Genomic DNA, 12,112 nt, shown 5'->3' with positions numbered 1-12,112 from the left:
GACTATGAAAATTGTAGATTCACACTGAAGGCATCAAAACTATGAATTAACACATGTGGAATTATGGGAAGGGGGGCAAAAACTGTTAATTGTGGCCTGTTTGTCCACTCCTCTTCAATAGCTGTGCGAAGTTGCAGAATATTGTCAGGAACTGGAACACGCTGTCGTATACGCTGATCCAGAGCATCCCAAACATGGTCAATGGGTGACATGTCCGGTGAGTATGCTGGGCATGCAAGAACTGGGATGTTTTCAGCTTCCAGAAATTGTGTACAGATCCTTGCAATAGGGGGCTGTGCATTATCATGCTGCAATATGAGGTGATGGTCGTGGATGAATGGCACAATAGCCCTCAGGATCTCGTCACGGTATCTCTGTGCATTCAAAATGCCATCAATAAAATGCACCTGTGTTCGTTGTCCATAAGACACGCCTGCCCATACCATAAACCCACTTCCACCATGAGCCACTCGATCCACAACATTGACGTCAGCAAACCGCTCACCCACACAATGCCACACAAGCTGTACGCCATCTGCCTGAACAGTGAAAACCGTGAGTCATCCTTGAACAGATTGCCTCTCCAAAGTGCCAGATGCCATCGAATGTGAGCATTTGCCCACTCAAGTCGATTACGAACTGCAGTCAGGTCCAGACCCCGATGAGCATGCAGATGAGCTTCCCTGAGACAGTTTGTGCAGAAATTCTTTGGTTATGCAAACTGATTGTTGCTGCAGCTGTCCGGGTGGCTGGTCTCAGATGACCATGAAGGTGAACATGCTGGATGTGGAGGTCCTGGGCTGGTGTGGTTACACGTGGTCTGCGGTTGTGAGGCCGGTTGGAGGTACTGCCAAATTCTCTGAAACGCCTTTAGAGACTGCTCATTGCACGGGCAACAGTTCTAGAAGACATTCCTGCATGCTCCCTCAAACGTTGCAACCTCTGTGGCATTGTGCTGTGTGATCAAACTGCACATTTCAGAGGGTCTTTTATTGTGGGCAGGCTAAGGCACACCTACACTAACTACATGAAAATAAATAAATAGGTCTGCTCAGTTTACGGTGCAAATTATCAGAGAAGTGGATGTTTCTAATCAGCGGTTAGCAGGTGCAGGACGGACGCACGCACACATATGTGCGTAACACTATCTAAAAGTGATTTTTTATTTAACACTAAATGTATTTTTTTACACACATAAATAAATAAATAAATAAATAAATAAATAATGAGCACAAAAGCGACCAGTGGGAAAAAAATAATAATATGCACGCAAGTTGACGTTTGGTGTGTGTAAACATTTACTGCCGATACAAAAAAAGAACACCATAAAAAAATCAACTTATAAAAGTGCAAAAAAATAAATAAAAAATCACTGCAGCAGATGTTCCAGATGTTGTTCTTTTCACAGGTACCAGTAGGCAGTGGTGGTGCACCACAAGTCCCAGCAAGCCAACAAGCAGCACAGAAAAGAACAGAACTTCTCTGCACGCAGTCACCAGCCAGAATGGCTGCCAGACAGTTTCAGCCCTTTCCTGTTCTGTTATAGCGCTGCCATTGGCTGGAGCGTTGTTGAGAATGTGGCCCCTACATTCTCAGGATCAGCAGGGATCCAAGAGGCTAGACCACCTCAAGCCTGAGAATGAAGGGGGCCAGATCCCTGGTGTAGCACTGTGTACCCTCACCGTTTTATTTACTGGAAACTGCAGCATAACTCTATTCAAGTGAATGGGGCTAAGTGTAGGTCCATGCACAGCCAGGCTGCTGAGAGCACTGCTGTGCATGGAAAACTTGGAAGCAGATGTAGCGTTTACACCAGCACTGGATCAGTGGCAATCCCAAAGGCCAGACCTGCACCAATCGTTAACATATGGCATAGTGATACTGCATTAACCTTTTAACGATTACAGGATTTCAGCCACTCAGATGCTGCAGTCAATAGTGACTGTGGCATCTGTGAGGTTAGACGGAGGCAAGGAGCTACCTCTATCCACCAATCAGCACCTCCTGAACACAATTGCAGGGTTGTGAGTGTCAGAATATGCTAACACAAAGAAATCTTTTTTTTTTTTTTTCAGAATTTATTTATTTATTTTTAAAAGGGAACCTGTCACCTCCAACAAACATTCCCAGCCGGCAGCAGTACCTTAGAGTAGCCAGCAGCATGTTTGTAACGATCATTTTCTTCCTGCAGGCAGATGAAGCAAAAGCTGTAAAAGCGTTCTTTAATCCCCTGCCGCCGTGCGTTTCTCTAGTCAGGCTTGAAGTCACGGAGGCAGCGGCCACCTTGCTTCAAGTCATGGTAACCACGCCCCCTTCGCTGCCCCTTCTCTGTAACCGACAGCCGGCTGTTTGGCAAAGGCAGTCGAACTCTTGTGCATAAGCGCCGTCAGTCACAGCAAAGGGGGCAGGGAAGGGGGCGTGGCTACCGTGACTTAAAGCAAGGAGGTCACTGCCTCCATGACTTCAAGCATGTGTGGAGAAGCGCGCCGGGCAGGGGATAAAACAAAGTTTTCTGTACTTTTGCTTCATCTGCCTTCAGGAAGAAAGGCATCATCAGAAACACACTGCTGGCGGCTTGGGATGGTTTTGGGAGGTGTCAGATTCCCTTTAAGTAGGAGAAATAACAAAACCCATATAAATGTGGTATCAATCGTACGACTCTTGAAATACAGTTAAAGAGCATCTGTCAGCACGATCAACCTTATTAAACCAGGCATACTGCCTGCTATGGTTGATCCTGCTAATCATAATGATGCCTATCTTGTGAAAATCGGTTACAGCATTTCTGAGAAAAAAAGGTTTATTCTTTATGCAAAATAGGGCTTTGGTGCACCAAAGGGTGGAGCCTAGAACCTCTGTGCACCTCAACCTACCAGTGGTGGACACCCAAACGGAAACTGAACAGTCGCCATTATAGTTTATGGGGCCTATTAGGCTCTGTTTGTTTCACTTATGTGCTGTATCTGGGGCTTACGCTATTTTCGTTGTTCTGCTCCTCTAACGGAGGAGAACAGAAACTGGGAGCGCTGATGTGAACGTGGATTTATTAAAATGATGAATGGAAAGCAAACCATCAATAAAAAACCAGCTAATAATAAAGATCATTTCATAATCACAAAGGTTACACTTGATGTATGATTTTGCTGTAAAACCAAAATGTCTTACCTCCAGGTGCAGGATTCCTGAGATTTATACCCATATAAGAAACAGCACAGTCCAACTATTCCTGCCAGCAGCAACATTTGTGTGTAGAAGCCCAGCCAAGCAAAATAAATCCCAACTTTCTCACCATAGTATTTTCTATAGAAGAAATAAAAAAAAAAACATTGTTTCTTAGCTTATTAGCCTTTATGAAATGCACCACAAATTTCCCCAGCATCTCATAATAATGTTATGTTCAAGTGTCATATTTGCATATTGAAAAACTGACATCTAACCGATATATACTTTACTGCAAGTAACCCTAATAAAACACATGGGATGCAGATGAATTTGTATATGCAATCCACACTGAAATTTCTGTCAAATATGGCGCTTGTGAAGATAAACACTGAGGGAAAAGTAGGCCATCTTAACCATACCTCCCAACAGTCCTACATCTGGTGGAACAGTCCTAGATTTCGGCTGCTGTTCCATGGTCCCGGGACGGCTGAGGCATGTCCCTCTTTCAACTGTCTCCTGAAGACGCAGAGACACTTGAATACAATGGTGAAACAGGCCAGTTTGGCTAAGTAAGAGCGCGCACAGGCTAGGGAATGGTGATCATATTTATCTTGGGAGACCAAGATGGCCCCCATTCACCGGGGAATGCAGATAAGTGAGTTATTAACAGTACAGGCTATATTATTATAAGGTGGGCACTAAATAATGGGGCAGCAGAGCTGCACTATTGTAAGGGGGCACTAAGTGGGCATTCTGTTGTGTGTGGGGGAACTAAAGGGACGTTGTACTCTTTATGGGGGCACAAAGGGGGCATAGCCACAGTGTGGGGGCACTTTGGTGGGCAGAACTGTTTAAGGGCACAAAGGCCAGGATTAGGCATGTATTGAGCAGCGTTAGAGACTTGGATTAGTGTAAAAAAAAAATAATAATTGTTGCATAGAATGCCGCTGATAGTGTCCCTCCTTGGGCTTTTTAAAAGTTGGAAGATATAGTTACCTAATGCCAGTAATGTACCTAGTACATCATGAACAAAGATCCATCATAGGAGACCAAAATCACAAACAGACTTTTGTCTCATGATCTAATGACCAAAAGACAGTCACTTCCTGCAACGTGTAAAAAGAGAAGTCATACTACTCCCTGGTCTGACAGTGAGCAGAGACAAAAATAAGAATTATACGCATGAGAAAGAAAAATGTGCGTGCACTTTATGTAACTAAACATACAAACTCCACCCTTACTCCGCACCACCTAAACTTTTATACTTAGCAGGATTTTTAAGCAAACCTATATTTGCATGAGACATTTGGTTACAAACTTGAAAGAAGCCGGCGCTGTTTGAAATGCAAAGCACAAGGAGATAGTTTCTAAAAGGTGTTTCCTGTCTAAAAACATCCGATCATGATGGAAAAAGTGTAAGCCCATAGAAAACTAGTTTAGCATTCTCAAAAGAGAAGCAAAACGAGAGTCTACGCCTGACGAAGAGACTGAAGTGGTCTCGAAAGCTTGCTATGCATGAGCATTGCTTTTATTTTTGTCGGCCATTGAAAGGTATCAGACTGCAAGACTCTGATTTTGTTTCTCTTAAAGGGGTTGTCTCACTTCAGCAAGTGGCATCTTATCTTGTAGAGAAAATTAATACAAGGCACTTACTGATATATTGTTATCATCCATATTGCTTCCTTTGCTGGCTGGATTCATTTTTCCATCACATAATACACTGCTCATTTCCATGGTTACGGGCACCCTGCAATCCAGCAGCAGTGGTGATCGTGCTTGCACACTATAGGAAAAAGCACCAGCCTCTCTGGTGGCTGAGACTGTGGGAGCACATATAGGCTTTTTCCTATCATGGTGGCTAAGTGGTTAGCATTGGGGTCCTAGGTTCGAATCCGACCAAGGGCAACATCTGCATGGCGTTTGTATGTTCTCCCCGTGTATGCGTGGGTTTCCGCCGGGTACTCCGGTTTCCTCCCACACTCCAAAAACATACTTGTAGGGACCTTAGATTGCGAGCCCCATTGGGGACAGCTTGATGCTAATGTAGAAGATGTTAATACAAGGCACTAATGTAATGTGATTGTCCATATTGTGTCCTTTGCTGGCTGGATTCATTTTCCCACCACATTATACACTGCTCGTTTCCAATCCATAAGCAGTGACAGTGCTTGCACACAATATTTATTTATTTATTTTATGCACTTATAGGGCGCTGTTATATTCTGTGTGCAAGCACGGCCACTGCTTATGGATTGGAAACGAGCAGTGTATAATGTGGTGGGAAAATGAATCCAGCCAGCAAAGGACACAATATGGACAATCACATTACATTAGTGCCTTGTATTAACATCTTCTACATAATAAAGGCCATTTGCTGAAGTGAGACAACCCCTTTAATGAAAGCACTTAAAAGGCATGTCTCACAAACAAATTCTTTACGCTCACCGAAAGAGAAACCTAGCAAGACTAGAAAATGAAACATATGAACGATATATTAATCTCAAAATATATAATTTTTTTTAATTTCCTGCTCTCCATTGGAAATGAATCTGGGGTAAAGTCTTACGATATTTAAAGTTATTAAGTTACAGCTAAACAGCTTCTGTTACTCACTTCCATAAACCAATCCTGCATATGAAAAAAGTACACATTAACACTTTAAAGGGCGCCATTTTATGGGACATCAAAGTTTAATATTTATAATGCCATAAAAATTCAGTGAAAGTAGAAAAAAATGAAAAAGGAGAACACCGTCTACTGTACAAAAAACTGGTATTCCTCTTTTCCTTTGACCGCAGAAACAATTACCTGTAAGTTTCATCACATACAATATGAACAGTAGCTCACTGAAAACAAGACTAAGGACTATGCTGCTCTTCATGGCAGCAAAGCTAAACATTGGGCATTTTTCTATACGACACAAAATTATAAAAAAAAAAAAAAATTTAAGAGAATATACATATTATTTACAATAGAGATGAGAGAAGTTCTGGAAATTTGCTTCATGACTGATTCAGGAAATTTTTATTTCAGGCCTGAAGTGATTCTACACAAACAAAAAATGTTCTCTAATTATTCTGAAAATGTATATATTGGTCTCTGGTCTCTTAGGACCCATTTTTCTGACAGATTCAGAGAACACGGAGAGAGGGAGAGAGAGAAAGAAAGAAAGGAAAGAAGAAAAGAAGAAAAGAAGAAAGGAAAGGCCAGGCCGCACTGGAAGTGAGACATGCAGGCCAGTTCTCCTCTCAATAGGACAAGAGAACTGGATGTCCCAGTAGTATTACATTTCTTTAAATAGAACATGCAAGCCAGTTCTCCCTCCAAAAAGGTTCACAGAATGGCCTTAGGGGTACTCTCTCATTTGGGAGACCCAACAAGTATGCATGAGGAATACTGTAGTCCAGCCATCGCTGCTCTGCCTTTTTTGGGAAACATAAATTAGTATCTTTCTTTTCTATTCTCTTTTTATTAGTTTTTATAATAAAATAAGAGACTGTTTACATTGTGTCGATGTAGAAGAAATCAAGAACAAGTTGATATGCAACAGTGCTCGTTCTATCTGCTGGCATCAGATAGACTTTATGGTTTTTTTGGGGGAAAGGAAAGCTAATTTGCATACTTCTGAGTTTGTGAAATATATTCAAATTAACTTTCCTTTTAAATACATATGGATTAGCTTTCCTTCTAAAAGGAAATTCCAAAATTGGTAGAACTGATTCATCTCTAATTTAGAACAATTCTGATTATTACAGGAAGTGCAAAAAAAAAAAAAAAGGAAGATCCTATAGCGAGATTGTTAAAAGTTATCGGATGGGACTAGAAAACATGGCTGCTTTAGTCCAGTAGCAATGCCACACCTGCCCATGGGTAATGTATGGGTATTGCTGCTGAGCTCCACTGAAGTCAATGGAACGTAGCTGCAATACCACATACAACCTATGGACTAGTGTGGTGCTGCTTCTGGAAGAAAGCAGCCTGTTTTTCTAAACCTGTACTACAACCAGGGCACTGCATTGCCTTTTATGAGATATTTTCCCTAACAAGGTGCAAGCTACTGAACAACTGTTATACTTGACATTGTTTTATACTATTTTTCTAAATGAAAAGTGATGGAAACCTTGCACAAATCAAACCCCTTTCCACCACAAGCTAATCTTGTTGGCAAAACTTCATACATTTCTTGCAAATAAAGGATGAATACTGTGTAGATTCCTGTATTGTTCTGAATTGTGAATTATCCAAAGAAAGCAATAGGTTTGTGCCTTTCTGGAATGGTTTACTCCTGTTTGATTTAGCAACAGAATAATTGTTTACACACCTATCATACGTGTACAGCATCTTAAAGGCCATGTATACATTTTTTAAAACTGCATTGTACTCATTTTGAGCTAAAAAAATTATTGGTCTTTATGAAAAATATGGCGTCCTTTTTTCTGTACATAGCCGAGATGCTCTAGTAGCAACCTTTGGCGTTTTGGTCTTTTCCGTCATACAAGGAGCTGACGGACTCCTTATGTCTGCTTTCTGACCTCCTAAACACTCATAGCTCAGTTCTTATTTTACTGATATGTTTATGAACTCTTAGTAATATAGAGATAAGGCTCCAAGAGAAGGGGCGCGGCTGGGCACAAACGGCCAGAGGGACAGCCCCTTGGGCAAGTTATGAAGGTCATTTGCATATAAATAAAACATATTTTTATCAAAAATGAAAAGGACAGGTGGGGGTAAGACTAGTATATTTTTAATTAGATAATGGAGACTGATAGGATGATATGAACAGCTCTATATCGAAAATCTTGCTGACAGAATCCCTTAAAAAGGTTGCCGGAGGCCAAGCCTTCCTTATGCAGGTGTCCAAGCCCATCTCCTTGAAGAGCCCGGGTCCGCCTCTACACAAGCTCCCAGTGCTGCCCCTTGCTCCTTCATGACCGCCCCGCCTCTGAGACATCAAAAGCTAACCAAAACTACACCTGCCTGCTCATCCTGCATGCCGCCACAATCTCGCACATGTGCAGAGCAGATGACTGGCAGATTTTGGCGAGACGCAGGATGAGCAGCCGGGTGGAGTTTTGGCTAGCTTCTGATGTCGCAGAGGACGGGCCAGTCATGAAGGAGCAAGGGGCCGCACTGAACTTTTGTAGAGATATAGTTATGATGATGTTAACCTAACCTAACATGCATTGCCATTTGTTAGATATGCATGGAAGCGCAAAATAGAGCTTTATGACTTTTTGGGCATATTTGTGAAAACATTAATTTTGCATTTTTACCCCACTCACTTCACTTTAGATTTATGAACAGCAACTTTTTAAAGTCGCAAAAATTGTTGCCTTAAAGACGCACCAAATTTAACGTTGCGCCACATTTGATATACTATATTTGGTGCACATTATGGCAAAGCAGACCCCTGCAAGACAGACTTCAAAATCCACCTCCTCCGTGATAAATCTTCCCCTAACAGCTGTGAAGCAACATAATTATTTCCGAAAATGAGACCGAAATGTAATCACTGTAATTCTGCCCACGAGATGCACTATTCTTTCTGTCCTCTATACACAAAAGGTCATGATAGTTATATGCTTAAAAGTCTTGATAAAATCCTTAGGGCTTGAGAAACAGTGGAGAAAGTCAGCATTCTTGCTCTCCTCCCTCTAAACAGTAATCTAAAAAAACTTCTGCTTCCCCCATGGTAATGGTGTGGACACTTGTTCAACAACAACTTGTTCAAAGTGCAAAAAAAAAATAAAAAAATGCTGGGTGTGCAGGTCCTACTGCATCCAGTGAGAAGTGTCCCCACACCATCAAGTGGAGATTATTATTTTTTTAACCCCTCAAAAGGCACGTGTAGCCATTTTTAATGGCCTTTAGATGCACTTCTGTCTACACTGCCATTAAGACTAGGCCCATTGATTTGAATGGGGTCTATTTGCCCCATTATCACTTCAAGTAAAAAAAAAAAAAGCTATGTGAATAGCTCTATACACTTCAATTGGTTCTAAAAAAAAATGGCTGCAAAAAGGTGGCATATTGCTAAAAATGCAATGTATTGCCATCTAGACTTTTCATCAGGAAAACGGATTTGGGTCTAGGACAGGGGCTAAAACTGAACTGACCAGGACTATCAAGAAGATGCACGTTTCACTGGACAAACAAACAGATTTCTTCTCAGAGCATAGGGCGTTTTTAATTACCAGTTTTTAAAGGACATTTTATGATTGACACTTGCCATACCAAAAAATATTTTTCTTGCATTCACTGATGAGGAAGTAAAACACTTAGCGCGAACCCCTAGAGTTTTCCGATGTGCCCGTCTCCAAAAGAACTACTACAAAACACTCACTAGGTGGTACTACACTCCGGAGAGACTACACAAGATGTATCCCACAACAAAAATATACAATTAATATACATAAACACCACAGATGTGCCTTCTGGGTATGCTGTCCCATTCTTCTAATACTAGGCATAAAAGACAGTTTATGCCAACACCTGTTGGCGGCAGCAAGACTAATAGCTTTGTGCTGGAAATCTACAGCTCCCCCACCAATCCCACAATGGTTAACTAAATGTGGCCAGATTTACCGCATGGACCAAATAGCTCATTGGGAATCAAACACACTTGTTTGAACGTACATGGGGTCCTCAGAAAAAGTATAGAAATCTCCTCTAACCAAGTAGAAATAGAAGCCTTACCGACTTTACACGTTTTTCTTTATCGCTCAACTGCATGTGAAATTAGTGTTTAGCAGTATAGACAATAAGAACTAATACAACACACAAATTTCGTTGAATAAAAGAAAAATAACTGTTTTATTAATAGCTACAGCACAGTAATAAATGAGACAGTATAAGACCATATGATCAGCAGATGCTGATCTAAATATTATATTTAGATCTTTTTGACCATCTAATGCTTATCGGTTTAGATTCAAGTTTACATCTAAACAGATATAAATACCAATTATATATGTAATAAAGATTATTTGGTTTCTAAAAGAATTCCAGTGATTGCATGTGTAAAATATATCAATTACACTTTGAGATACACTTCTCCCCAAGAAAAATATTACGTTTTTAAAACATTTTATTGAAGGAACAGAAATGACAGTAAATTTCGATATTACAGAAGTACAAAATGTCAATTAAAGGGATTCTGTCATCAGATTTTACCCCTATAACCTAAAGATATCCTCATGTCCGGACTAAGAAGAAGAATCCTAAGCTGGCCTTATTAAACCTCACTGATGCTCTATTTGTCCAAAAAACAGGTTTTTATAACCTGCCAATCACTTACTTAAGGTGCCCAAGGGGAGGTCCGTTAATACAGGGTGCCCGTCCTGTTTAGATGTAAACTGGAATCTAAACCGATAAGCATTAGATGGTCAAAAAGATCTAAATATAATATTTTTAAAAAAAAATCCAGAAGTGGACATCAAGAAATCAAACCATCAAGCTCCTATTCTCAAAAGTCAAGAACCTTCCTTCAAGTCTAATAATTCTTTTAATTACAAAGTTAGTATGGTTAAAAAACAAAAATAAAAAAAACAAGCATACCGTATTATTATTATTCGCCCTATAAAATACACTCCACATACCCCCACTTCACGCTGTGCGCAACAGGAAGAAGAGAGCTGGACCTTAGGAGAGACAGCATCTGGAGCAGGAGCGGTAAGTTTCTATTTTTAGTTTATTTGCTCTGAGGTCTGAATGGGGGGGCTGATCTGAGGTCTGAATGTAGAGGGTCTGATCTGATGTCTGAATAGGGGGGGGGGGTGTCTCTGATCTGAGGTCTGAATGGGGGGGGGGGGGGTCTCATCTGAGGGATCATGCAAAACCGTAGCCAGGAAAAAAACTGAGAAGCACGCAAGCAGTTTTCGTGCAATCAAGTAAACAGTCTAAAAGGTTTTGGCGGGCAGCACAGAGTCAATACAAGGAGCAGTCAGGTCAGACCATGCAGCAAAGGGACAAATCCAGATAACAGGTAGAAGTCGGTACACAGGCAAATGAACATAATAATTGCACACCTTCATAGGAATCTAGAAGCTAAATCTTATTGCTCAGGGACACAGCCTTGTGGGAAGATACCTCAACCACAAAATCTGACATGTGTCACTTTATGTGGTAATAACTACTTTGGCTTTTACTTATCCAAGCCATTCAGAGACTGTTTACTTGTGACACATTGCACTTCATGTTAATGGTAAATATGAGTCAATATGTTTTACCTTTATTTATAAAACAAATCCAAAAGTTAACGAAAATGGGGAAAAAAATCACCGTTTTCAAAATTTTAATCTCTGCTTTTAAGACAGTGATGCCTCAAAATATTTATTAATTAACATTCCCCATATGTCTACTTTATGTTGGCATCATTTTAGTAATGTAATTTTATTTTTTTAGGACACTAGAAGGTTTAGAATTTTAGAAGCAATTTTTGAAATTTTTAAGAAAATTGCCAGTCAACTTTTTTAAAGGGTTTCTATCACTTCGCTGCACATATTTAGCTGTCAGACACTAGCGATCCGCTAGTGTCTGCTCTGCCCAACCATCCTAATATAATTGCTTTTGGGGCAGCCGTTTTGCTAAAAAAAAAGAACTTTTATTAATATGCTAATAAGCCTCTAGGTGCTATGGGGGCGTCATTAGCACCTAGAGGCTCAGTCTACCTTCAGAAACTGCCGCCGCCCAGCGCGTCCCTCCAGCCCGCCCATCTCCTCCTGAATGCGATCCTCCTTGTGAGCGCCTGTATTCGGCGCATGCGCAGTGAATGTCTGACAGCTTCCCTGCTCAGACATCTCCACTGCGCCTGTTCCTCGGAGCACTATGGCGTCATCGCGCAGGCGCAGTGGAGATGTCTGAGCAAGGAAGCGGTCAGACATTCACTGCGCATGCGCAGAATACATACGCTCACAAGGAGGATCGCATTCAGGAGGAGATGGGCGGGCTG

The 12,112-nt window shown here is 41.1% G+C and overlaps 1 protein-coding gene across 2 annotated transcripts in view; it reads right to left on the bottom strand.

Moving 5' to 3' along the window:
- Window positions 1–12,112, bottom strand: part of ANO6 (anoctamin 6) — a 118,776-nt gene that overhangs the window by 31,651 nt on the left and 75,013 nt on the right. For both annotated transcript variants that reach the window (XM_044280377.1, XM_044280376.1), the window contains exon 8: window positions 3,166–3,300. In XM_044280377.1, coding sequence (XP_044136312.1) covers window positions 3,166–3,300 — 135 coding nt within the window. The remainder of the gene's footprint in view (window positions 1–3,165; window positions 3,301–12,112) is intronic.

Source organism: Bufo gargarizans, chromosome 2 (assembly GCF_014858855.1).
Source record: "Bufo gargarizans isolate SCDJY-AF-19 chromosome 2, ASM1485885v1, whole genome shotgun sequence".
Lineage (NCBI taxonomy): Eukaryota > Metazoa > Chordata > Amphibia > Anura > Bufonidae > Bufo > Bufo gargarizans.
Note: the sequence above shows the minus strand (reverse complement) of the source record. Positions and strands in the feature narration are given on the sequence as shown.